Below are 26,357 nucleotides of genomic sequence, written 5' to 3'. Positions count from 1 at the left end.
GCGTGGCGGGCGGGGGCTCCCCGGCCGGCGTCCGGCCCTCGGAGGCGCGAGTTGGTTGACTTGGAGGGAGTAGCGGGGACGGGGGCGGTGCTAATAATACCCGTTCGCTCCGCGGTCGCGCTTTACAGTTTACACAGCTGTCACCTTCCTTACTCCTTAATTAATCGTAAAAATAGCCGCAGTCCCGGAGCGCGCGCGCGCGGGGGCCCCCGTGTCCGGGCCCGGCGCCGAGGGCGGCACAAGCGGAGTCCCATAGGGTCGCCCCATTGTACGGAGCGGGAAGCCGAGGCGCGGGGAGGTGCCGGCGCTGGTCCGAGGTCACCCGGCGGGTGAGCCACGACGGGACCGGACGCGGGCGGGGGAGGCGGGGTGTGGAGCTGCCCGGGGCTCGGGGGACGGCGGTGGGGCCGGGGGCGGGGCGGCGGGCGGGGCGGAAGGCGCGCCGGGGGTGCGCGGCGGCGGCGGCGGCGGCGGATGGCCATCTTAAGTGGCCGCCGGGAGTCCAGGGCCGCTTTCCCGGCCAAGGAGGTACCCCAGTAACCCCGGAGGTGCGGATCCGCACGGTGGCGGCGGGAGCTGCGGGGTGAGATTGCGACTTGAGAGCTTGCAGGAAGTTTCTTCTAGAGGGTCCGGAGGGGTCCACTTCGAGGGTCCCCCCTCAAGGCCCTGGCCTGCGGGTGTTGGGGAGTGGTGCCAGGGAACTTGGCGGGGGCGGGTGGGGGGGAGGGGAAGGGAAGGGCTCGGCCGGGCTGGTTGGCCGGTGGAGACGGGGCTTGGGGGGGGCTCGAGGACACTCTTGAGTGTGAGTGTGTGTGAGTGTGCGAGTGTGATCGGACCCCCCCTGGGAGCGATTCCCCAGGGGATGTGTCCGGGGACCGACGCTGTGGAGTTTGAGAGTTCGGATCTAGGCGGGGGAGGTGATGGGTTTTCTCGGGATTTGGGGTGTAGGGGGGGGGGAAGGGGGATCTTTGCTCCCTTGTATCGCAGGGGAGATGATGGGGAAGGCTCTTCTTGGAGCCTTTCTTGGAGAGCCCTGATTCTGCCAGGCTGTAGAATGCCCCGGGTAGGAAAAAAAGAAATTAGGGGCTCCTGACTTTGGGGGCGATTTAGGGGTCACCTTACGGACGGCTGTGTTCTCCAGGGAGGGGGGTGCCGGGACTCCCCAAGTGTCGGGATACCGGATTGGCGTGGGGAAGGGAGGGGCTTGGCTTCAGTGGGGGCTCTGGGGTCTGCCTCTGCGAGGTGGGGCACAGGATCCTTGGGGTGTCTGGGAGGCCGGGGTCCTGCGGGAAGAGGCTGGGGGCGGGGGCGGCCCGGGCCGTGGGCCGCGCGGAGGGGGAGGGGGCGGCCCGCAGTCGGGGCGCTGCGCTCCCGCCCCTCCCCCGCCACCTCTGAACAAACTTTTCTTTCTCTTCAAGTTGAGGCCGGCGGCGCTGGCGGCGGCGGCGGCGGCGGCGGCGGCTGCGCGGTGAGCGAGGCGGACTGCACGGCGGGGCGCGGAGCCCGGATTCCCGGCTCCGTCCGGGATCCTCAGGCTTCGGCACCCAGCCTCGGCACCCAGCTTCTCGGGGTGAATGGCGCGGAACTGCAGACACGGACGGCGCTGAGCCCTGCCACGGGCCATGGCCTCGGCGTGCGGGGCGCCGGGACCTGGGGGCGCGGGGCCGGGGGGCGCGCTGGGCAGCCCGGCCCCTGCCTGGTACCACCGCGACCTGAGCCGCGCCGCTGCGGAGGAGTTGCTGGCGCGGGCCGGCCGCGATGGCAGCTTCCTGGTCCGAGACAGCGAGAGCGTGGCGGGGGCCTTCGCACTCTGCGTCTTGTGAGTGGCGCGGGAACGGGAGGTGGGGACGCGCCCGGAGCGCCCCGAGTTGTGGGCGGTGGGGGGCGGTGGTGGTGACTGGGGCCGGCGGGACCGTAGCCCCGCCTCCACCCCTGGGTCTGTCCGAGGTTTTGACTTTATCCTGGGGCTGAGCCAGGATCTGGGGCCACTTCCTGCTGTGTGTCTGGGGGTATCTTCTGGGGCCTTGCGAGCAGAGTTGGGGGGGCCCAGAGTGGTTGGTATGGAGGAGAAAGTGCAGGCAGTAGAGGCAGACTCGCCCGGGCCCCCCAGGTAGAAGGGGCACCGGTGAGCATGCAAGGTGGTTCATCTCATGCGGGCCCGTTCGGTTTAATGGGATTTGTCCGAGTGGTAAGGTACAGGCGGGCAGAGGGACTGGCAGGGTGTATGAGAATGCCCAGCAAGCTTTTTTACAGTGTGTTTGGCTTTGCATCCTAAGAATGTGGGGAGACGTTGGGGATGGTGGTGAAGGTTAGTGTGGAAGAGGAAGGCTTGGGGAGGCAGCTGGGTGAGGCTGTATGGGACTGAGCCATTCAGGAATCAGTGAGTGAGTGTGTCCCGGCTCTGGCTTGGACTCTGACCCCCTAGGCTAGGTCCAGCAGTTCTTTGAGTGGGCCTCCGTCTCTTCAGCTGTACCTGAGTGGTGTCACAGGTAGTGCTGTGGGGGCAAGTTTGTCCTTTTTTGCTTTTCTAGTGTTCTCTCTCTGACCTGCTCACCAGCTCCCACACTGAATGGGCCTCTCGGGGTCCCTGGAGTGGAAAGCCATGTATGGGAAGCTTCAGGGGTGCTGTGTTTGCATCTAGTTGTGTTCTTTCTTGGCACTGTCACATGTCCTCCCCAAATCCCTGTACATCTGCCCTTTCCTTCCTGCTCTGTTCTTCTGACATCCTTGAGTAAGATGTACTTTGGCCTAGACCAGGGGAAATATTACTGTCATCACTGGAGCTATTGGCATCTGGTGGGTAGAAGCCAGAGATGCTATTAAACATTTGTTAGTGCCCAAGATTCTGCCAAAACATCAGGAGTACAGAGGATGAGCTAACTCTGGCCTAGCTTTTGCCTGAAGCCCAGGACAACCCAACTCGTGAATATCCTTAGGAGCCCTGTGTTCCCAGCCCCCTCTGAAGTGTACCCCCCTATGCAGGAGGGGAAGGAGGCAGGTGCAGGGTCAGCTGTTGAGTGGGAGGGGAACAGCTGGGGCCCATGTCTGGGGTGAGGAGCATTATTGTCCCTGTAAGGGGTGAATCCTGGCTGTACTGCTGGGGGGAAGGCATGGGTGGGCCAAGAGGCTGGCTCTTGTGTGGAGGATTTGGCTTTGCCAGCCGAGTGGCTGTTCCCTGTATCTCAGGAGGGATCAGACGTGGTAAAAAAATACTTGTTTACCTATATATACAACATATGTCCATGAATAATATTCAAGGAACGCCCTGCCCTGATGAACACCTTGGCTTCTGCCCTGGTTTTAAATCCTATTTATTTTTTGCCAGTCCTGGGGCTTGAACTCAGGGCTTTGACACTGTCCCTTAAGGCTAACACTCTCACCACTTGAGCCACAGTGCACACTGCTGGCTTTTTCTATTTATGCAGTACTGAGGAATCAAACCCAGGGCTTCGTGCATGCTAGACAAGCACTCTACCACTAAGCCATAGTCTCAGCCCTTAAATCCTAATTCTTTCTGCCTCTACTTGTTCTGTAAATATGAAAATCATATTATCTTTTTGAGCCTCAGTTCCTTTTCTGGAGAATGGGGATAATGTTGATAATATCTGCTTCAAAAGGGTGAGAATTGAAAGATCTGTAGGATGGTTGAGTACCTGGCCTGACATGGAACCAGGCTCAGCTCCTGAATTGCTATTATTGTTATAAACACAGGTCCACAACCCACAAAGTAACACACCCAGCCCCAATACCCAGCACAGGCTCCAGAGTGAGCCTGTTGGGGACTACCTTGAGAAAAGGAGGTGGCCCTCCTACCTAGCATACAACACAGACCCCAGGGGCCTCTAAGGTGTGTAAACAGAGGAAGCCTTCCATCCCCCACTGAGTGTGTGCCTGCCTCAGCTGTCACCTGCTCAGCTGCTAAGCCATCTGTCAGCACCCCTCTTCCCCCTCCAGGCTGGGTCCCCATAGAGTGTCCTCTTGTGTCATCCTAGTTTCCCAGTGTCTGAGGAGGAAGGTAAAGGCCTGGACTAATGGCCAAACTTCCCAGACACATCCAACTCCAGCAGAACTAGACACCAACATAAATACAGACAGAAGCTCACACGTGTACGAGCACATTGCCTATGCATGCAAAAGGGCTAGCCAGGCTTCTGAGGACTCTTACTTTGGCGGGGGGCCCAGACTGGTACCACAGCCCCAGAGGGGCTGTTTAGACAGCTGTGGAGGCCACAAAAGAGCTGCCTGTTGCTTCCTAGGCCCTGTGGTGGATGTGGAGTCTCTGTAGGTCTGAGCACAGGGAGGGAATTTGGTCATTCTTGCTCCTTTTTTGAAAATTATATTTGTATTATCTTCTAGTAGTTTTATAAAGGGGTTACCATTCAGTGTGTCAGTTTATAAGTACACTGCATCTTGATCCATGTCACCCCTTTGTTCATTCTCCCCCATTCCTCTTAACCCCTTCCTTTAATTTTCCTAGTTTTATAGCATATGTATCGACATGATAACTTCATTTTTCACCTCCCCCCCATTCCTACTCTTATTGGGAACACTAAAGGGATGGAAGTTCACTGATCTATCATTAACCCTGTGCAGCCTGGCAAGTAGTTTTAAGGGGACCACGCTGGGGTGTGGGAGAGTAAGCATGGTAATAAGAAGAATGGCTGCCTTGGGGCTTAGTCCCCAGCTTGGGGTGACAGGCTCTGACCTCTGCCTCACCATTAGGTATCAGAAGCATGTGCACACATACCGTATTCTGCCTGATGGAGAAGATTTCCTGGCTGTGCAGGTGGGAGCTCAGACCCTTGAGTCTTGACCTTAATCCAGCCCCGGGCTTGAGGACCTCTGGCCTAACTCTTTGTTCCCTCCTTGCCGGGCCCACAGACCTCACAGGGTGTACCTGTGCGCCGCTTCCAGACCTTGGGTGAGCTCATTGGCCTGTATGCCCAACCCAACCAGGGCCTTGTGTGTGCCCTGCTACTACCTGTAGAGGGGGAGAGAGAACCAGACCCGCCTGATGACCGAGATGCCTCAGGTACTGCCCTGTCCCCTGACTCTCCTTCTTCCTAGCCTCTCTTCTCAGCCTGGCCTCTCCTGAAGCCCCCTTTTCCCTTGCCCTTTACCCTTTTCTCTGGAAGTCTGACAGCTGTGGTACCCGCAGTCATCATACCACTGAGTGTGTGCCTTTTTGACCCTGTCCACAGATGTGGAGGATGAGAAACCCCCTCTGCCCCCACGCTCCGGCTCCACCAGCATTTCTGTCTCAATCGGGCCTAGCAGCTCACTGCCACCCCCAGAGACCCCCACCACTCCAGCTGCTGAGAGGTGAGTATCCCCCACCCCATCTGCTGAGTCCCTTTCTCCTCTGGGAGTGGTTTCCAACAAGAGGTGGAGATGCCTTCTGAGCCCTTCCTGCTGGACCACCTCCCTCCCATCTCCGTCCCAGAGGTAACCATCTCAACCCATTTTACTCCTGCTACCAGTGCTGTGTCCCAGAGGGATGGGTTGGGGTTCTGGGACAAGGGGCCTCTCTTGACTCCAAACCTCTCTCCCGAAGCACTCCCAATGGGCTGAGCACTGTCTCCCATGAGTATCTGAAGGGCAGCTACGGACTGGACCTGGAGGCCGTGCGGGGCGGAGCCAGCAACCTGCCCCACCTCACCCGCACCCTAGCCACCTCATGCCGCAGGCTGCACAGGTACCAGTGGCAGCTGCGCACACATGACTCCCTGGCTTGGCCCCTCATCCGTGAGCCAATCACCGCCTCTGACTTCCTCTCCTGTGCCCTGGTGCCTCCGTGCTTAAGATGGAAGTGCCACACCCCACATCCTGTTCCCAGGACTTAGGTCAGGGTGGGAGTCTGACCTGGTGTCTCCCCTAGCGAGGTGGACAAGGTCCTGTCTGGCCTGGAGATCCTGTCCAAGGTGTTTGATCAGCAGAGCTCACCCATGGTGACCCGCCTTTTGCAGCAGCAGGTGGGATCATCGGGCAGGAGTGGAAGGGTGGGGTGAAGCTGTTGCTTGGGGGGCCTCATGTACCAGTCTTTCTCTCTTCCCCACAGAGCCCACCACAGACTGGGGAGCAGGAGCTGGAGAGCCTAGTGTTGAAGCTGTCAGTGCTGAAGGACCTCCTGTCAGGCATCCAAAAGAAGGTGGACTGACTCCCACAACGCCCCTCCTTAGTCACTGACCTGATTTCAACCCTGAAGCCAAAGCCCAGTTCTCACTGTAACATCAGCAGTGCCCCTTCTTCCCCCCCCCCCCCCCCAGCCTGTCCTCCTCACTTACTCTATGCCTGCCCTCTGCAGGCCCTGAAGGCTCTGCAGGACATGAGCTCCACAGGACCCCCAGCCCCACTGCAGCCCTCCACACGCAAGGCCAAGACCATACCTGTGCAGGCCTTTGAGGTACACAGTGGATAAGGCCTCGTGGAACAAAGGGCAGCTGGAGGTACAGCGGGTGCTGCTTGCTCCTCCCTGTCCTCCCAGGCTTGTCAGCAGTCTCCCGACCTCCTGAATTGCAGGTGAAGCTGGATGTGACCTTGGGTGACCTTACCAAGATTGGGAAGTCCCAGAAGTTCACGCTGAGCGTGGATGTGGAGGGAGGGCGGCTGGTGCTGCTGCGGAGACAGCGGGACTCCCAGGAGGACTGGACAACCTTCACGCACGACCGCAGTGAGCCAGGGCCAGACCTGGGCAAATTAGGTAGCAGGGAGCCCCTTGGCCTTGAGACACAGGCTTATGTGATCTCTCCTACTTTCTCTAGTTCGTCAGCTCATTAAGTCCCAGCGTGTCCAGAACAAACTTGGTGTTGTGTTTGAAAAGGAGAAGGACCGTACCCAGCGCAAGGATTTCATCTTTGTCAGTGCCCGGGTAAGGAACAGTCTTGTCCAGGGCACTGGGGGCTGCTAGAGTCCTCATTGAATGGGAAGAGAGGGGATGTGTGGTGTAGGCCTGTTTTCCCTCCTGGTGTGTGTGTGTGGGGCGGGGGAGGGTGTTGGGGGACAGGCATTGAGAGCTAGGCATGGTGGCTCTAAGTTACTTGGGAGACAGAGATTGGGAAGATTGATTATTTAAAGGCAGCCTGGGCATTTTTTTTTTTTTTTTGTCAGTCATGAGGCCTGAACTCTGGGCCTGGGCACTATCCCTCAGCTCTTCAGCTCAAGGCTAACATTCTACCACTGGAGCCACAGCGCCACTTCCGGCTTTTTTTTTTCCTGCTTATGTGGTGCTGAGGAATCGAACCCAGGGCCTCATGCATGCAAGGCAAGCGCTCTACCACTGAGCCAACTTCCCAGCCCTCTTTTTTTTTTTTTTTTGGTTGGTTGTGGGGCTTGAACTCTGGGCCTGGACACTGTCCCTCAGCTCTTCAGTTCAAGGCTAGCGCTCTACCACTTGAGCCACAGTGCCACTTCCGACTTTTTCTCTTTATGTGGTATTGAGGAATCGAACCCAGGGCCTCATGCATGCAAAGCAAGCACTCTACCACTGAGCCACCTTCCCAGCCCCAGCCTGGGCATCTTAATAAACTAGGCATGGTGAATTTTGGCCTCAGGCAAGGTTCGAAACCCTTTCTGGAATGTAACTGAGCTTTTTTTTTTTTTTTTGGGTCCGGTCATGGGGCCTGAACTCTGGGCCTGGGCGCTGTCCCTCAGCTCTTCAGCTCAAGGCTAGCGCTCTACCACTTGAGCCACAGCGCCACTTCTGGCTTTTATTCTTTTTGCTTATGTGGTGCTGAGGAATCGAACCCAGGGCCTCATGCATGCAAGGCAAGCGCTCTACCACTGAGCCACCTTCCCAGCCCTGTAACTGAGCTTTTATCTCAAGTGACAAGTAGAGAACCTGCCAAGTATGAGGCCTTGAGTTCAAACCCTAGTACTGACAGAGAGTCAGGGGTTCATGACTATACTGCCCTACTACTCAGGAGGCTGAGATAGAAGGATCTCAGATTGAAGCCAGAGACAAAACTGAGAGACTTATCCCCAGTTAAGCTGGAACTGGGGGCATGGCTCAAGTGGGAGAGCACCAGGTGTAAGTGGAAAATGCCAAGTGAGATCTCGAGGCTTTGAATTCAAGCCACAGTATTACAATGGACAAACAAACTCCAGTTCTACCAAATAGAGAGGGTGACCTGAAGGTGTATTCAAATCCCCATTCAGTGAACACTTACTGAACTTGTGGTTTTTTTTTGGTGGCAGTCCTGGGGCTTGAGCTCTGGGTGCTCTCTGAGCTCTTCAGCTCAAGGCTAGTGTTCTATCACTTTGAGTCACAGTGCCACTTTTGGTTTTCTGGTGGTTAATTGGAGATAAGAGTCTTATGGGCTTTCCTGCCAAGGCTGGCTTTGAACCATGATCCTCAGAACTCAGACTCCTGAGTAGCTAGGATTAACTGGTAGCTAGCGTGAGCTACCAGCACCCAGCTTGTGTAATATTCTTAAGTAGTAGTGTAGAGTGGGAGAACCTCCCTCTCCCCCCCCCCCCCGTGGGGTGTCCCTGTGGAAGGGGGTGTTCCTTGTTGCCCACCTGCCTTTGACTGGCTGCTGTTTCCACAGAAACGGGAGGCCTTCTGCCAGCTGCTGCAGCTCATGAAGAACAAACACTCAAAACAGGACGAGCCTGACATGATCTCTGTCTTCATAGGCACCTGGAACATGGGTCAGGCCTAAGCTGGGGCTAGGGTGTGGTGGGTGATGTCTCCTGGGTAGGGGTCTGACCTTCCCACCCTTCCTTCATCCTTACTCCAGGAAGTGTGCCGCCTCCCAAAAACGTGACGTCTTGGTTCACATCGAAGGGTCTCGGGAAGGCCCTGGACGAAGTCACAGTGACCATCCCCCACGACATCTATGTCTTTGGGACCCAGGAGAACTCAGTGGGTGACCGAGAGTGGCTAGACCTGCTTCGAGGGGGCCTCAAGGATCTTACGGATCTGGATTACCGCCCGGTGAGGGGCCATCTCACCCCGTCCCTTGTTCTCACAAACAAACAAACAAAATCCCAGACTTCCCTGTCTGACTTTTAACGGCTTTCCCTGTGGCCTCTGATATTTCCGTTGGGACATCTAACTTGAGTCCTTGGTGAGCCTTTTATTCCACCAGAGACCTGATCCTCGCTAGTCCCTCAGGAGAAGGGGCAGGGGAATGCAGAAGGGGGTCTTAGCCCAGAGCAAAGGAGGTGACCTCTGATCCTGTATGCAGATTGCCATGCAGTCGTTATGGAACATCAAGGTGGCTGTGCTGGTGAAGCCAGAGCATGAGAACCGCATCAGCCATGTCAGTACGTCTAGCGTGAAGACTGGCATTGCCAACACCCTAGGTGAGTGGGGCAGGTGGGCTTCCTCCACCCCTGCCTTCGGTTTTCTCTCTAGCCCAAGGTCTTCCTAGTTAGTGGTCTCGGCTTTCCTATACATAGGGTACTTTGAACTTAATAAATATTCTTGTTCTAAATTTTTTTGAGCCCCATCAAGAAGGCCAAAAGCAGTTATCTCCTGTGTGTGCATGTGCCTGTACATGCACGCTGGTCCTGGGTCTTGAATTCAGGGTCTGGGAGTTGTCTTTGAACTTTTTTGCTCAAGGCCACAGTTCTACTTTCGGTCTTTTGGTGGTTAATTGGAGATAAAATTCTCATGAACTTTCCCACCTGCACTGGCTTTGAACTGTGATCCTAAGGTCTTAGCCTCCTGAGTAGCTAGGATAACAGACATGAGCTACTGGTGCCCACCAATTATTCCTTTTTTTTGGGGGGGGGGGACAGTTGATTTGATTTCTATTTAGAGTTATTTCTTTTTTTACTTATTTTTATTTTTTTATTGTGAAAATACTGTACAGAGGGGTTATAATTACATGGACAAGATAATGAGTACATTTCTTTTTTGTGTGTGTGGGTCCGGTCGTGGGTCCTGAACTCTGCCGTCTGGGCGCTGTCCCTCAGTTCTTCAGCTCAAGGCTAGCACGCTACCACTTGAGCCATAGCACCACTTCCGGCTTTTTTTTTTTTCTGCTTATGTGGTGCTGAGGAATCGAACCCAGGGCCTCATGCATGCAAGGCAAGCACTCTACCACTGAGCCACCTTCTCAGCCCCAATGAGTACATTTCTTTTTTTTTGGTCGGCCGTGGGGCTTGAACTCTGGGCCTGGGCGCTGTCCCTCAGCTCAAGGCGAGCGCTCTACCACTTGAGCTACGGCGCCACTTCCGGTTTTGTGGTGGTTTATTGGAGATAGGAGTCTCACGGTCTCTCCTGCCCGGGCTGGCTTTGAACCACGATCCTCAGATCTCAGCCTCCTGAGTAGCTAGGATTACAGGCGTGAGCCACCAGCGCCCGGCTCCCAATGAGTACATTTCTTATCAAACATTGTAGCCTCCTCCTTTGTTTCCCCTTCCCATCCTTTCCCATCCCCCCCCCCCCCCCCAATTTTTCCTTTTGATAGATGATAAAACTCAAGCCCAGGATGGTTGAATGACTAGCCTACATTCACACAGCCAGTGAATAGTGCCAGGAGGACCCTCAGGGAGGAATGGGTGTTTCTAGGGGCCTGCCTGCCTCCAAGTGTTCTGGACTAGGGAGAGAGCCCTGTCACTGTTGTTTTGAGGGGTAGCAGGGGGGAGTTGGGAGCCCTTTGTATGACCCGGGATTTCTTCCTTCGCTTGCTCTGACAGGGAACAAGGGAGCTGTGGGTGTCTCATTCATGTTCAATGGCACCTCGTTTGGCTTTGTGAATTGCCATCTCACCTCAGGAAATGAGAAGACTGCCCGGTGAGAGGCACCTTCCTGCTTTCTTAATCCCAGCCCTCATTACCTGGGACCAGTTCCCTCTCCCATAGCCCTATCCTTGACCTATATCCATTACAGGAGACCCACTCCTCCTTCCTTACTCCTCGTCTGTTCCCGACCTTGATCTTGTCTCCAGCTCCTTCCTCTGTCTCTGTCTTATAGTCCCTACCCCTTTGACTTCTTATCTTTATGCTTGAGCATGGGGACCTAGCCCTCTACCTATCCTAGGCGGAACCAGAACTACCTGGACATCCTTCGTCTGCTCTCATTGGGCGACCGGCAGCTCAGTGCCTTTGACATTTCTCTGCGTTTCACTCACCTCTTCTGGTTTGGGGACCTCAACTACCGCTTAGACATGGACATCCAGGTGTGAGCAGGGCCCTGTGGATGGGTGGTTGTAGGAAAGATGGGGTCCAGAGGGCTCTCACTCTGGCTCAGCTTAGGAGACAAGTCTTCGGACTGTGCATCCTATACTCCAGGAGATCCTGAACTACATCAGTAGGAAGGAGTTTGAGCCCCTGCTCAGGGTGGACCAACTCAACTTGGAACGAGAGAAGCACAAGGTCTTCCTTCGATTCAGTGAGTGGGGGCCTACCAGGTGGCTCCAGAGGGCCTGGGGTATTTTTGGGCTTGGGGGACACTGAATCCCATATGTCCTCTGCTCTCCTTAGGTGAGGAGGAGATTTCCTTCCCACCTACCTATCGCTATGAGCGGGGTTCTCGGGACACATATGCCTGGCATAAGCAGAAACCTACTGGGGTAAGTGGAGAAAATACGGAGGACCAAGGGAGCTCCAGGCCTGCAGTGGGTCAGAGTATAGGGTCAGGAGGTTGTGGTGTAGGCCTCTATGGTTGCCACTCCCCCTTATGTGGCTTCTCTCAGGACCCCTGGGTGACTCTGGGTATTGTGGAGATCCAAGAAGACAGATGGGTGCTGAGGCCTAAGGCATCAGCTGTTGGGTAAGGCCCCTGCTGAGAAACTCCCAGCTGTCAACCATGACCAGGCTGCCCTTTCTTGCCTCAGGTGCGGACCAATGTGCCCTCATGGTGTGACCGGATTCTGTGGAAGTCCTACCCTGAAACCCACATCATATGCAATTCCTATGGTGAGAGCATCCCAGACAGGGTGCTAGAAGATGCCTGGTGTCACTCTCTTGTCTCTGCCTTCCTTTGAGAGGGGGAGAAGGGGAGAGACAGTTCACCTGGATCCCCATTTCTATCCCCCTGCACAGGTTGTACTGATGACATTGTCACCAGCGACCATTCCCCTGTGTTTGGAACATTTGAGGTTGGAGTTACTTCACAGTTTATCTCCAAGAAAGGTGATTATTTTAGATGTGGTCATAGATACGGCATATAGCATACATACAAAGGATGTCTGTACGTCTGAGTCACGCATGAACCCATGACTGGTTGCATATATGCATGTATAACCTATCTGTGTCTCCAAGTGTGCCTGGAAGTGTGCTGTACTATTGACAGGCAAGGCTGCAGGCATTCTACAGGGTCCCCAGATGCTCCTGATATGGATCTTTTTTTGGGGGGGGTCTGGTCGTGGGGCCTGAACTCTGGGCCTGGGCGCTGTCCCTCAGCTCTTCAGCTCAAGGCTAGCGCTCTACCACTTGAGCCACAGTGCCACTTCTGGCTTTTTTCTTTTTTCTTATGTGGTGCTGAGGAATCGAACCCAGGGCCTCATGCATGCAAGGCAAGCACTCTACCATTGAGCCACCTTCCCAGCCCCTGAATCTTTTATTCTTGAGTTGTCTTTCTGCCCTAGTCCAGGATCTGGGCTTTGGGCATCTCTTATTGGTGGCTTAGGATCTGGAAGTTCCTTTTGGCTTTGTCTTCTGCTCTGCCAGGACTCCTGATTTACTGTCCCAGGCTCAGCCTCTGTCTCATTCCTCTGGGATCCACTCAGGCGCTCTCAGCCCTTCTGCCTGTAATTCTTCTCTTGCTCCTCAGGGCTCTCAAAGACTTCGGACCAGGCCTACATCGAGTTTGAGAGCATTGAGGCCATCGTGAAGACAGCCAGCCGTACCAAGTTCTTCATTGAGTTCTACTCCACCTGCTTGGAGGGTCAGAGGGGGCCCCGGGCTGGCTGTGGGCCAAGCTGGGCGGGAGGCTAGAGGCTGCCCAGAACAGTCAGCCCTTAATGTAGAGAGAGGGGAAGCTGGGAGATGAGTCTCTGTTGTGTGTTCCTCACCCCCACTTCAGAGTACAAGAAGAGCTTTGAGAATGATGCCCAGAGCAGTGATAACATCAACTTCCTCAAAGTGCAGTGGTCCTCGCGCCAGCTGCCCACGGTGAGGCTGCGGGCAGGGCCAAGGCTGGTGGGTGAAGGGTCCCATGGGGAGGGACAGGGCTGCCTGGGAGGGAGGGTGGGTTCTGGAGAGTGTGCACACAGGCCTGCATGCTCACACCCATGCACTTGAACCGGAATAAGGACATTTGCTGTGTTTATAAGGGAGTACGGAGCCCAATTGTTCATGCATTTATTCAATAAATACTTCTAAAGTCTTTGCTAAATGTCAGGTCCTGTACTGTCATTGAGGACCCAGATAATTAATTCCAGGGTTATAAAGACTTTATTGGAGAAGTGGAGCTGTGGCTCAAGTGGTAGAGCACTATGCTTGAGCTGAAGAGCTGAAGGACAGTGCCCAGGCCCATTCAAGCCCCATGATCAACAGAAGAAAAAAATAAAACAAAAACAAAAAACAGTTCTTGGGATTAAAGACCTTGTTGGACTGTGTCTTTTACAATAAGGGTTTGGGGACTTTGCCTAAGAGTGAAGGTGACAAGCCTGAGGGCTGGAGCAGCATGTGAGAGGGCCCAAGGGGGTGGTTGGAGCTTTGGTCTTCACTGTGCCTCTCTGCTCTCCAGCTCAAGCCAATTCTGGCTGACATCGAATACCTGCAGGACCAGCATCTCCTGCTCACGGTCAAGTCTATGGACGGCTATGAATCCTATGGTAAGGGATGAGAGGTGCTGAGGGGTACAAAAAACTAGGCAGGGTCCCAGCAAGGCTTGACTATCTGCTGGTCTGTCCTATCTGTCCCGTAGGGGAGTGTGTGGTTGCACTCAAATCCATGATTGGCAGTACAGCACAGCAGTTCCTGACCTTCCTGTCACACCGCGGCGAGGAGACTGGCAACATCCGGGGCTCCATGAAAGTGCGGGTGCCCACAGAACGCCTGGGCACCCGTGAGCGGCTCTATGGTAGGGGCTTCATCGGGAAGGGTTTGGGACACTGGATGGGGTTGGTGAGGACGGGTGAAAGAGAGAGGGATCCTAGGTGGAATCCTGGGACGCTGGAGGTTCTACAGCTATGACTGTTTCGATTTTCCCTGAGGAATAGCTGGAAAAGGGTGGGCAGGCCTAGAGGCTGTCTATCCTTAGGTCCTCTCTTCACCGTTCCTTCCTTGCCCTCCCCAGAGTGGATCAGCATTGATAAGGATGAGGCAGGGACCAAGAACAAGGCTCCCTCTGTGTCCCGAAGCAGTCAGGATTCCAGGTGAGCTACTGCAGTCTTTGGGTGTGTGGTCACATGAGGGGTAACGGGGTGCCCCTTGCCAACTCCATTTTCCCCTCTCCTGTGCACCAATGACAGATCAGGGAGTCGAAAGCCAGCCTCCACAGATGCTTCCTGCCCACTGTCCAAGTTGTTTGAAGAGCCAGAGAAACCACCACCAACTGGGAGGCCTCCAGCCCCACCCCGAGCAGGTCCCCGGGAGGAGCCCTTGAATCCTAGGTGAGAGGATGAGCCTGTCACCCCCCTGCTCACTCCCATCACTAGGTGTGGCCTTCAGGGCCAGCCTGGGGATTTGTCTGTTTGGGTGCTGTGTTATCCTGTGGTGATTATGGCCAGTCCAGACTTCCTTAGGTGTGGCTCTTGAGTCAGAGGGAGCATACTCAGCCTTTCCTCTCAATTTTGCCTGAAAAAAATGCAGGTAGAAAATGGCTCTAAAGTTGGGTGTGGTGGTACATAACTATCACCCCTGTATTTGAAAGGCTGAAGCAGGAGGATTACAAGTTCAAGGCCAGCCTGAGCTACATATCAAGAGTCTTGTCTCCTTCCAATTTTGGTATACGTGCTGCTGAAGTGAGCATGAGACTCCCTCAAAGAAATTGGTTCTAGGGGCTGGGAAAGAAGCTCAGTGGTAGAGTGCTTGTCTTGCATGCATGAGGCCCTGAGTTTGATTCCTCAGCACCACACAAGCAGAAAAAGCTGGAAGTGGCGCTGTGGCTCAAAGTGGTAGAGTGCTAGCCTTGAGCTGAAGAGCTGAGGGACAGTGCCCAGGCCCAGAGTTCAGGCCCCATGACCAGCAAAAAAAAAAAAAAAGAAAGAAATTGGTTCTAGAACAGCTGCCTCCATGTAAGCAGACCAGTTTGAGCCCTGTGTTTTGGAGAAGGCTCAAGCCTAGCACAGGATTTCCCAGGAGCATACTGTGGGGCACTGTTCTTCAAGAGAGCCCACTAGAAAAGAGTGTGTGATCAGAGGGGTTTGGACCATGCTTCTTGCTAGATCTTTTTCTCCCTCTTTTTTTTCTCCTCTCTCTCATCTCCCTCTTCTCCTCCCCCCACCTCTCTTCTTTTGCCAGTCCTGGGGCTTGAGTGCTTGGACACTGTACTGTCCCTGAGCTGCTTTTTTTTTCTTTATTTTTTTTCTGGGGGGGGTCCAGTTGTGGGGCCTGAACTCTGTGCCTGGGCGCTGTCCCTCAGCTCTTCAGCTCAAGGCTAGCGCTCTACCACTTGAGCCACAGCGCCACTTCCGTCTTTTTTCTTTTTGCTTATGTGGTGCTGAGGAATTGAACCCAGGGCCTCAGGCATGCAAGGCAAGTGGTCTACCACTGAGCCACCTTCCCAGCCCCCCTAAGCTGCTTTGCTCAAAGCTAGCACTCTACCACTTGAGCCACAGTATCAGTTCCAGTCTTTGCTGTTTATGTGGTACCGAGGAATCGAACCCAGGGCTTCATGCATGCTAGGCAAGCACTCTACCACTGAGCCACATTCCCAGCCTCTAGATTGTTTTCTTAAGTTAACTCTCAGTACATGATAGTATTAGCAAAGGCTCCAAGCATATGGACAAGAAAGAGATCTCTTTTCAAACTGTTTGGAATCATTTCCCAAATATAATGGGCCAGGGAGACTTCTTTCCTACATAATAACCAATGTTCTTAGGAACCTAGTGTTTTGTGGCTCAATCTTTGGGAAGGCCAGCTTGCTTTGTAATGCTATCTAGTTGTTTGAACTAAGGGAAATGTGTTTAGGTATAGTTTGGTGCTTTTCCACTCATCTTCAGTTTTTCTCAGCCAGCTTGGTAAAAAAACTACCCTGAGCCTCTGAGTAAGATGCCAGAGTAGACCAGTCTTGTATGCTGGTGGAGGCTATCCAGATCTCTGTTCACTCTCATCTTCCTGCCTTCTGGAACCTCATATTTCAGTTAGAGTCATAAAGATGTAAGAATCTGAGCAGGACAGAGAATTTGGGTTCTGTCTTCAGTACCTCAGCGAGATGAATTTAAGGGCAGGGGAAGGCAAGTGATGCATTCAAAGGCACATGCAAGTCTGTCTTCTGACTCTTCTTCCTTTCCTTCCTCTGCATCCATTGCCTCCACCTTGGGTTTCTGGGACCTGGTTTAGTTATTCTACTCTCAAACCCAGGTTGAAGCCAGAAGGGGCTACTGAGCCAGAAGGGGTATCAGCCCTCCCACCCAAGAACAGCTTCAATAACCCTGCTTACTACGTCCTTGAAGGGGTCCCGCACCAGCTGCTGCCCCTGGAGCTACCTTCACCTGCCAGGGCCCCTGTCCCACCTGCCACCAAGAACAAAGTGGCCATAACAGTGCCTGCTCCACAGCTTGGACGCAACCGGCCCCCTCGCGTGGGAGAGGGGAGCTCATCAGATGAGGACTCTGGAGGTACACTGCCTCCTCCAGATTTCCCACCCCCACCACTGCCGGACTCAGCCATCTTCCTGCCTCCCAGTCTGGATCCTTTGTCAATGCCAGTGGTCCGGGGCCGCAGTGGGGGTGAGGCCCGTGGCCCACCACCCAAGGCCCATCCAAGGCCTCCACTGCCCCCAGGCCCCTCACCTGCCAGCACCTTCCTGGGAGAGATAGCAAGTGGGGATGACCGGTCCTGCTCAGTACTACAGATGGCCAAGACACTCAGTGAGGTGGATTATGCTCCTGCGGGGCCTGGACGCTCAGCACTCCTCCCCAGCCCCCTTGAGTTGCAGCCGCCCCGAGGACTACCCTCAGACTATGGCCGGCCCCTGAGCTTTCCTCCACCTCGCATTCGAGAGAGCATCCAGGAAGACCTGGCAGAGGAGGTGTGTGGACCAGGGCTGGCTGTACCTGGCGGGGGTGGGAGGATTACCACACACGGTGGGACTCTTTCACTGAGCATGCCCTGACTTTGACCCTGGTGGCTTGACTGGGACACATGGAGCAGCCCTTGCCCCCTTTCTCCCCAGGGCTGTGCTAAATGTGGCTGCTCTGCAGGTATTTGTTTCTACCCTCAGTGCTCCCCTAACATGCCCTATATCCTCAGGCTCCTTGCCCGCAGGGCGGGCGGGCCAGCGGGCTTGGCGAGGCGGGCATGGGTGCCTGGCTGCGGGCCATCGGCTTGGAGCGCTATGAGGAGGGCCTGGTACACAACGGCTGGGACGACCTGGAGTTTCTCAGGTGGGGGCGGGGCTGGAGGTAGGCGGGGCGGGTCTTCGACCTTAGGGTGGAGCTAGGGGCCCTTTCACCACCCTCCGGCTCATCTCCCAGCCTCTCATTCCCAGTGACATCACGGAGGAGGACCTGGAGGAGGCTGGGGTGCAGGACCCAGCTCACAAGCGCCTTCTTCTGGACACCCTGCAGCTCAGCAAGTGATAGCGGAGGCTCTGGGGAGCTTGGATCAGTTAGTGCCTTTCTTTGAAGGTCCCACACAGCCGGAGCTTGAAAAGTTTTGAGGGGCGGGGCAGTGCCTCTCTACTTATTTATTGGGGGATCTGCGTTCCCCACTGCCCAATCATTTGGGATGCCTTAATCAGTACTTCCTGCCTCTCCCCTCCGCGCTGCTGATGGCAGTAGCCTGCAGCGGTTCCCAGTCGCTTAGGGGGTTGCTTTGGTGCAGACCCCTCCCTGTGGAGCACCTGGGCCACCACCACCTCCACGGCCATTTCTGCCCCTCTACCCCCATGAACCACAGAGGAAGAGTCACTTTCCTCCTCCTCCGAGGGGCAACCGTCCGGAAATGAAGGAAGAGCCCGAGGACCGGGCTGGGGTTTATTTAATAAGTTTTGTTTTGTTTTCTGTGTGGGTTTGGGGAGGGAGGGTACCTTAATATTATTGGGGTCACTGGGGCGGTGGGGGGGGGGGGAGGATCGCAGGACGTGGGCTATGTATTGCCAGTTTGCTTAGTTCTGTCTCCCGGTCCATACCGCCCAGTGCTGGGAACGAGTGGCGGCTGTAGACAAGAAATGTCCTCCTGGTGGTCGCGACGGGGGAGGGGAGGAGGGGAGACCCGTTTCTTGCAGTCTGTCCCCAGCCTGGCACTTGGAAGGGTTGATGTCTTCAATAAATTAAGTTTTATTTGAATTGAGCAAAATCACCTGAATAAATTACAAGTTTTCTTTTTTGTTCCCAAAGAAAAAGAACAACCACAAAAAAAAAAAAAAATCAGGGAAGAGGAAACCCCTCTGTCCCGTCGTCCCCGGGCCGCCCCCCCTTCCCCTCGCTAGGGAGTCCCCCTCCGCGGGACCGCCGGGGGCGGCGGACCCTTCCGGAGGGCGGCTGCCCGGGTGGGCCTGAGCGGGCCTGAGCTGCGTGGGTGCTTGTGTTCGTCGTGGAGGTTGGCGGGGAGACCCCAGCTCTCTGCAGAATCACGGGGCCCCTCCGGTGGGCCCGGTGTTAGGGACAGACATTAATTGGTCCTGGTTCCAAAGAAAGCCAAGCTACAGGGGGCTCCCGGCTCTTCAGGAGGGGGGATCCCGGTGAAAAGAGTTCTGCCCGTCTGGGTGCTGAGGACCTGACTTGATTCCACGCTGGGGATGGCACACTTAGGGGTGAGACACTGGGGAGCGGGGACGGTCGGGCTGCTTCCAGGCGGGCGCCTGGAAGGGGAGGGGCCCTGTCAGGTCCTGCAGGGACACGGGGTGTCTGGAGGTGGGGGGAACAGGCCCACAGCTAGAAGAGATTGGTCTTCAGCGCGGGGCCGGGTTTCCGGTGGAAGGAGGACAGAACTCCGGAGAAGGGCCCGGGCCCGGGCTCCGCCGGCTGCCAGGCCTTAAGTAACTCGGCTGCTCCCGCGCCGGGCCCGCCGCCCCCGCCGCCCGCCACACCGGCCCACAAAGCGCCTTTGAGCGGCTGGGGCCCCGGCCCGGGCCCGGAGCCGAGCGCGGCGGGCAGCGGGCTGGGGCTCAGCCGCGGGCTGGCCAGGCTGGGCGCGGGCGGCGGCGGCAGCGACGCGGTGCTGTCGGGCGTGGGGCTGCACGTGGACTCCTTGGAGTCGTCGTCCTCGGACGAGCAGCGCGCCTCGCCCTTTTTGGCGCCCGCCGCGCCCTTGGCGCTGGCCGCGCGCTCCTGTTTGCGGAACTTGGCCCGGCGGTTCTGGAACCAGACCTGTGGGCACAGCAGCCAGTGAGCCGGGCGCTAGGGTCAGAGAGTGCTCAAGGCCAGCCTGGGCCTCCAGACGCAGGTGCAGAGACCTGGGTCCCTCAGAAACCTGCGGGCGGGGCGGGGTCGGGCGGGGGACCATTACGGGTCCCAGAGGTTCACAGCGCTCTGCCCTTCGGCCAGTTTCCCTCTCCATCCTCTCCTCCATTCACCCTCGTCCTCCAGGTCCTGGGGATCTTTGCCTTTAGGATTAGTTCATTCCCGGACCTCGCCCCGCTGCCCCAGTGCCCTGAGTCGCCAGGGGTGCTTTCTGCCTTTACTCTGGTCTGGTTCTCAGAATTCCTCAGCCTTGCCCCTCAATTCCTTTTTAGGAAACGGGGCCTTGCGCTGGAATCGTCCCAGGCCTTTGAAGCGCTTGCTGGGGTGCTAGGGAACCCTTTTTGTCCAGGGCTTTCGGTTACAATCAGCCAGGTGAATTTGTCTGCACCCGGGATTTGTCCGCCCTGGCTCCCTGGCCCTGCCCTGGCCTCAGGCTTTGGCTTTCCTGGCTTAAGGGTGAATCAGAGCTGTAGCGCTGGGAAGGAACACCTAGACGTGTGGACCTGCCTGACCCCAGTCCCCTACTCATTCGGCCTCCTCAGTCTTAGCTTCTCAAATAGCATTGTGGAGACAGGGTATCCAGGTTCTGGCCCCGTGGCCTCCCCTGGCTTTCCAACCACCCATGGCGTCCTCGTCATTGCTCCCTTCCCCCCCCCCCCCCCCCCCGCAGATTCTCGCGTCCAAGCTGCAGCTGTCCCTGGCCCTCAGGTGTCTAACCTCCCGCAGCCCCCTCCACGCGGGCGCATGCACACATGAGCACACCCGCACCTGCACACGAGCCTCGGTGAGGTCGATCTTGAGCGCCAGTTCCTCGCGCGTGTAAATGTCCGGGTAATGGGTCTCAGCGAAGACGCGCTCCAGCTCCTTGAGCTGCGCGCTCGTGAACGTGGTGCGGATGCGCCGCTGCTTGCGCTTCTCGTGCAGGCCCGACGGCTCCGGAAAGAACTTGTAGGGCACTGCGGGGCGGGCGTGTGCGGGAGGGTGGAGGCAACGAAGATGGGCGGCAGAAGTGAGATGCTGAGCTCAGCCCTCCACGTTTTACCTTTAGAGAGAATGGCGCACCCCTTCTCTCCCACGGTTTGGTCCCACATAGCCCCCATTCCAAGGGTTCCTATTGGCCGACTGAGTCAGCAAGGGTATAAAGACTGACCTGGGGCTCAAGAGCCATCAGAAACCTGTAGACCAGGATCTGATCGTCCAGCTAAGGATCTATCTTTGGTCCTTCACTCGATTTCCTCCACCTCCCAAATCCCTGTCATTCTGCCCCTATCCTCATACCACAAACTGTCAGTGTATCTCAGCCTGGCTCCTAGACTGACCACACTATTCTATCCACACTAGCCTTAAGTGTCAGGTGTCTTTAGCATCAGCGTCAGTAGTACACCACTAGCCAGTCTTAAGCTTTGGTTTTGCCATTGAAACGCTCCTGTCAAGTCGACTTCAGTCCCTGCCACAGGCTCTCTGCTATGTACAGATCCAGTCCCTCCCCCCACTGCCGGTGTATTTATATCACCAGGCCTTATTTCCCCAGCCCTGCCTCATATCCCTGGTCCCCATCCCCTTCCTGGTATCTCCCCCTTCTCATCTTCATCTTCCTTCACCTGAATTTCTCTTCAACTTTCCCCATTCTGGGCCAGTCTTCTCTTTGTGCTTGCTCATTGAAGAGGGTTGGTTCCTCTTTCACCCACTTGAGACCCTCCATCTGGGTTTTTGTTTTTGTTTTGTCTTCTTCTCTTACCTCACCACCTCTCAGAATCTTCTGTGCTCCCATCTCCTCTAATACTATTTTACCCCAACCACTCCCTCTCCGTCTCAACCTCCACTGCCCCATAGACAGCACCTCAACCAGTCTCAGCATCCCTGTCTCTGGCCCTGGTTGAAGGCTTCAAATTTTCCTGGGGGTCCCCAGTCTCCATCTTTGCCCCACTCTGTAGGACTCCATTTCTTCCGACCTTTGCTTCCAATACCCTATTCCTGTTTCCAGCTCCTTGATCACTGTTTCCAATCTTTTGGGGTCACTGTCTCAAAATTCCTGTATCTTCTGGTTCTTCTCTCCATCACCTCTCAACCCCATGTTCCCACTTTTGTCAGGATCGCCAATCTTCCCATTTTTCCTCTCATTTCTACAACCTTCTTCCCGTATCCCCATAATCTCAGAGCCCCATCTTTTAGGAATTTATCTTCCTGTTTCCTGTTTGTCTCCTCAATCCCCACCCTCATCTGGTCCAGAGTAGCCAGTCTTCCCATCCCTGTTTTACTCTTTGGTCACATCTCTTTGGTTCCTATTTACCCAAATTGTGGTACTTATCCCCACCACCACCAGTCCCCAGTTTTCGATTTGCACCTTCCCCCGTGGTTCTCTAGTAGGAAAAGGGATTGGGTGGGGCACGCTGATACTCTAATTGAAGGGGTAGAAGTGGCTGAGAGACCCAGTGAGGTTGACGTTTCCCACAGCAGACCTCTTGGATAAAAGGATTTAGGGGTGCAGGGGTTCAGGGTTTTAGCTGGGAGAGTCTGAAGAGGGAAAGTAGGGGGAGAACGAAAATGGCTTAATTACTTGGGCCCCTTTTCTGAGACTATGGGACTGGTTTTGGTGATGCACAAGGGTTTGGGCCTAGGTGGGACCAGTCCCCAAGACAGGGCAGGAAGGGCTTGCAGGTGTTAGGGTTCTAGGAAAGTGCCCATTTGGTCAGGGGTCCTTTGTGGGGACCATGCATCCTGTAGGGCAGGAGTGACACGGATGTGGATCTGACTGACTGAGCTGGAGGCCTCCATCCAAGGATACAGGGGATGGAGAGGTTTGGTGGTCACTCTGCAGGCCTAGAATGGAAGGCCTCTTGAAGGGCCTGAGGATGGCCAGGGGATGTTTCCTTGACCCGAAGGGCACGGGGTTGAGATTTGGACGGGAGGAAGCAGAACAGGAAGGATGTGAAGGGTGCGGCTTACCCCTGAGGAGAGGAACCCTGAATTTCTGGAGGTCTGGGGGGTGGGGTGGGGGTGGCATTGGAAGGACCGACCAGGGCAGGGATGGGGTGGCTGTGGGTCCCGTCGTATTCCTTTACAAGAGTAGAGCAGGGATTGGGGATTCCGCAGGATTGGGAGGGAGGGAGGTCCGGACTGCGCTCACCTGCGGAGTAGGGCGCGGGCTGGTGGTCGCGTAGGGCGCCGAGCGCGCAGTTGGAGGAGCCGAGCGCGGGACACGGCGGCCCCGCGGCGGGGAAGGCAGGCCTCAAGGGGCTGTACTGGAAGCCACCGGGCTGGCTGCAGGCGCCGAAGTCGCCGTAGGCGGACGCCTCCATGGCCGCCACGCACGAGTCGTACGAATTGAGGTAGGAGTAGTCCATCGGCCCGGGAGGGGGGGCAGGAGCGGGGGCCAGGCCGGGTCAGGGTCGGGGTCCTGGGCCTGGTAAGAGGTCGGGATGGAGGTTGGAGCTCCAGGCGCGAAGGACCTGACCCCGGCTCTGCGCGCCCGACAGTCCGCCCGCCCCGTCGCGGCCACACTCTGCCCGGGTGCAACGCAAGTGCAGCCCCGCCAGCCCGCGCGCCTTTTAACGCGCAGGACCCCGCGGAGGGGGCGGGGCGAGCTCCGCGGGGCGGGGCCTGGACGGCCCAGGCCCCGCCCCCAGCCTCCCCGACCCCCACTCAGCCCCACAGGGTCCCAGCCGCCCTCGCTCCGAGCTCCCTCCCGGGGTGCAGGGCGGGGCTGCGCGGGGCCCCGTTCCCCGTCCCCCATCCCGTCCCAATCCAGCCCAGACCTTCGGTGTCTACATGTCGAGCCGAGCCGAAGGGTCCCGACCTCCTTCCCGGGCCTCCCCACCTGCGGCCCCGCACGAGCGAGCCAGGCAGGCCCCGGGGCGCTGGTGTGAAGAAGTTAATTCAATTCTCCCGGTTAACCGAGTTATTCCGATCCGGCTCCTCCTCCCCGCCCCCAGCGAGGTCCAGTCCCGGCGGAGGCTGCCCTGGGCGGGGGGTGGGGGAAAGGGGGGCGAGGGGGAGAGGGGGAGGGGATGGAGACCCAGACGAAGAAGGGACGGAGCTTGGGACCTGGACGGGGTGGGGGCGACGTGGGTACAGAGGGGAGACCGGGACGGAGAGGGGCAGAGGCCGGCCCGAAGCGGTGGTGGAGACCGGGACGGGGGCGCACGGGCGTACGGATGGAGACAAGGATGAAGCCTTGGGGTGGAGATGGGGACGAGGCGGGGTCAGGAGGCGAGGATGAGAAGACAGAAGGGCGGACTAAGACCGGCGTGCAGCAGGGATGCGGAGGAGACATGGACGGCCGTGAGGACCGTGATGGAGAGCGGCGGGAGAGGGCTGGGACCAGACGAGGACGGTGCTCAGCACACACAGGGACACACACAGAGGGTCGGCCCCAGAGCCGCCAGGCCAGGGACAGACTGGAGGAGACCTGCCAGCGGCCCCGGCATCGCCCTGCTGCGGAGAAGCTGGGGGTCCGCGGGATCGGGGGGGCTGGGGCTGGGGGTCGCAGGGCCGAGGTCTCTGGTCACACTGGTCCCAAGGGCCACACGAGCACCCCCCCCCCCCCCCCCGCAGCCCAGCCCGCCTCACCTCCGGGTTCCTCTGCTCCATCCTCCTCCCCACCCGCAGCAGGCTGTGACCTCTGGCTCACAAGTAACCCAGCGCCCCCTTTCCCCTTCTTCAGTCTCTCCTCTCCCCCAGCGCCCTCTTTCTTCTAGTCTCAGTCTGCCTCGGGCCCCATGGACTGCCACCGCGCTGTGGGATAACGGGGCGCAGAATCCACCGAGAGAATGAATAGAAACCCTTCCACTTCTGAGGGATGGGAGACCTGAGTCGTCCCCCACCCCCAGCCTTCTGTACCCCAAGCTTGGCAGATCCTAGAGGTCCCCTAGAGGGGAGTCAGAGGTCCAAGGAGAAAACAAATCCTTGGAAAGCACTTCTGGAATTCCTGTTCCCCAAGTTTACCATACATACCCTCCTTCGATTTTTTTTTTCTTTTTTTTTCCTTGAGAAAAGGACAGGCTATCCTCAATTTCTGTAAGTACTCCATGTCAGGGGATTATATTTTGGGGTAGTTGGGATTCTAAATATATCTTTTTTTCATTTTTTCTATAATGTACATTGAATATGATGACTGCAATTGCAGGTGTCTTCTTTGGTGACTTTTTTCTCAAAAATGTTGTTGCAAAATGTAAGCATAAAATGTGCCATTGTAACTAATTTTGATTGTCCTTTTGTATTGTTAAAGTGTATGCATTGTGTTGTACAATTCTCAATACCGTTTTTATTTAATTTATTTATTCGTTTATTTATACTTTTGTCGTGGGGGTCTGGGCACTATCCTTTTTTGGGGGGGCACTAGCCTTGAGCTCTCTTCCTCAAGGCTAGGGCTCTACCAGTTTGAGCCACTTCCAGTTTTTGAGTGGCGAACTGGAGATGAGTCTCACAGAGACTTTTCTGCCCCAACTGGCTTTGCACTATGATCCTCATATCTCAACCTCCTGAGCAGCTAGGCCTACAGATGTGAGTCAACAGCACTTGGCCCCAAAACTATCTCGACAACTTTGTGTGTGTGCATGTGCATATGTACACATCTGCTGATCCTGGAGCTTGAACTCTGGGCCTTGCTTGATTTTTTCCCCCCTCAAAGCTGGTGCCCCATCATTTCAGTCACACTTTTGGCTTTTTTGGTGATTAACTGGAGATAAGAGTTTCAAAGAATTTCCTCTTCAAGCTGGCTTCAAACTGTGACCCTCAGATCTCAGCCTCCAAAGTAGCTAGGATTACAGGTAGGAGCCACCAGCTACAACATTTCTTACAAACTCTATGCCAATTACATAATAAGTTCCTGGAAACTGCCATTTTACTTTCTGCCTCTATGATTTTTATTACTCTATCTCAAATTAGTGGAGCCATGCATTATTGTTATCTTATTTATTTATTTTTTTTTATTTTTGTCGGTTGTGGAGCCTGAACTCAGGGCCTGGGTGCTGTCCCTCAGCTTGTCAGCTCAAGACTAGCACTCTACCACTTGAGCCACAGCACCAGTTCTGGCTTTTTCTGCTTATGTGGTGCTGAGGAATTGAACCCAGGGCCTCATGCATGCAAGGCAAGCACTCTACCACTGAGCCACCTTCCCAGCCCAATACTGTCATTTTTTGTGACTAGCTTCTCCTCCTCTTCCTCTCCCTCCCTCCCTCCTCTTTCTTTCTCTTTCTTTCTTCCTTCCTTCCTTCCTTCCTTCCTTCATTCCTTCCTTCCTTCCTTCCTTCCTTTCTTTCTTTCTTTCTTTCTTTCTTTCTTTCTTTCTTTCTTTCTTTCTTTCTTTCTTTCTTTCTTTCTTTCTTTCTTTCTTTCTTTCTTTCTTTCTTTCTCTCTCTCTCTTTCTTTCTTTCTTTCTTCTTTGGCACTGGGTTTAAATTCAGAGCCTTGTACTTACTAGGAAGCACTCTACTTTTTTTTTTTTTTGTCGGTTGTGGGGCTTGAACTCTGGGTTTGGGCACTGTCCCTGCGCTCTTCAGCTCAAGGTGAATGCTGTACTTCGAGCCACAGCACCACTTCCTGTTTTCTAGTGGTTCATTGGAAATAAGAGTTTCACGGACTTTTCTGCCGGGGTTGATTTTGAACCATGATCCTCAGATCTCAATCTCCTGAGTAGCTAGGATTACAGGCGTGAGCCACCGGCACCCTGGGCACTCTACCATTTTAAACCCCACCCTCAGCTCTTTCTGCTTTAGTTTATATGTCAGGTAGAGTCTCTCACTTTTACCTCCAGTCATGTGTGCCTCCAGTCATGCTCTTCCTAGCTTCAGTAGCTATCTGAGCAGCTAGGATTTTAGGTACCTTGCACACACATGATTAACTTGTTTTGCTGAGCATAATGTCCTCAAGGATATTAAGTTATTGCTATTA

At 55.7% G+C, this 26,357-nt stretch overlaps 2 protein-coding genes across 3 annotated transcripts; one reads left to right on the top strand and one right to left on the bottom strand.

Moving 5' to 3' along the window:
* The first annotated feature begins 1,436 nt into the window (after positions 1-1,436).
* Positions 1,437-18,348, top strand: Inppl1 (inositol polyphosphate phosphatase like 1). Of its 2 annotated transcripts, none has more exons than XM_042687903.1 (28): positions 1,437-1,819; positions 4,723-4,786; positions 4,882-5,032; positions 5,202-5,322; positions 5,555-5,695; positions 5,879-5,972; positions 6,059-6,148; positions 6,305-6,403; positions 6,520-6,670; positions 6,762-6,868; positions 8,547-8,649; positions 8,739-8,935; positions 9,189-9,306; positions 10,648-10,744; positions 10,991-11,129; positions 11,242-11,341; positions 11,434-11,522; positions 11,787-11,868; positions 11,995-12,084; positions 12,725-12,838; positions 12,977-13,065; positions 13,643-13,730; positions 13,823-13,978; positions 14,195-14,273; positions 14,370-14,510; positions 16,423-17,092; positions 17,314-17,447; positions 17,552-18,348. In XM_042687903.1, the coding sequence occupies exons 1-28, from the start codon at positions 1,623-1,625 to the stop codon at positions 17,640-17,642; spliced, it is 3,792 nt and encodes a 1,263-aa protein (XP_042543837.1). In that variant the 5' UTR covers positions 1,437-1,622; the 3' UTR covers positions 17,643-18,348. The 2 variants fall into 2 exon arrangements, with proteins under 2 accessions (XP_042543837.1, XP_042543829.1); XM_042687895.1 differs by having other exon boundaries at positions 16,402-17,092.
* Positions 18,349-18,938: 590 nt separating this feature from the next.
* Positions 18,939-22,810, bottom strand: Phox2a (paired like homeobox 2A). The gene is made up of 3 exons (XM_042687916.1): positions 22,594-22,810; positions 20,235-20,422; positions 18,939-19,373 (listed from the first exon to the last, which is right to left on the bottom strand). The coding sequence occupies exons 1-3, from the start codon at positions 22,808-22,810 to the stop codon at positions 18,939-18,941; spliced, it is 840 nt and encodes a 279-aa protein (XP_042543850.1).
* Between the last annotated feature and the right edge of the window lie 3,547 nt (positions 22,811-26,357).

Source organism: Dipodomys spectabilis, unplaced genomic scaffold (genome assembly GCF_019054845.1).
Source record: "Dipodomys spectabilis isolate Male_0828 unplaced genomic scaffold, ASM1905484v1 ptg000003l, whole genome shotgun sequence".
NCBI classification, from domain to species: Eukaryota; Metazoa; Chordata; class Mammalia; order Rodentia; family Heteromyidae; genus Dipodomys; species Dipodomys spectabilis.
Note: the sequence above shows the minus strand (reverse complement) of the source record. Positions and strands in the feature narration are given on the sequence as shown.

Bases quoted from the DNA above. Each gene is read 5' to 3' on its own strand.
- Inppl1 (XM_042687895.1), top strand. From the start codon at position 1,623: ATGGCCTCGGCGTGCGGGGCGCCGGGACCTGGGGGCGCGGGGCCGGGG. The intron at 6,404-6,519 runs GTACACAGTGGA...CCTGAATTGCAG, and splicing joins TACCTGTGCAGGCCTTTGAG to GTGAAGCTGGATGTGACCTT. The intron at 8,650-8,738 runs GTCAGGCCTAAG...TCCTTACTCCAG, and splicing joins CATAGGCACCTGGAACATGG to GAAGTGTGCCGCCTCCCAAA.
- Phox2a (XM_042687916.1), bottom strand. From the start codon at position 22,810: ATGGACTACTCCTACCTCAATTCGTACGACTCGTGCGTGGCGGCCATG. The intron at 20,423-22,593 runs GTGAGCGCAGTC...CCCGCCCCGCAG, and splicing joins GCCCGCGCCCTACTCCGCAG to TGCCCTACAAGTTCTTTCCG. The intron at 19,374-20,234 runs GTGCGGGTGTGC...CTGTGCCCACAG, and splicing joins TCACCGAGGCTCGTGTGCAG to GTCTGGTTCCAGAACCGCCG.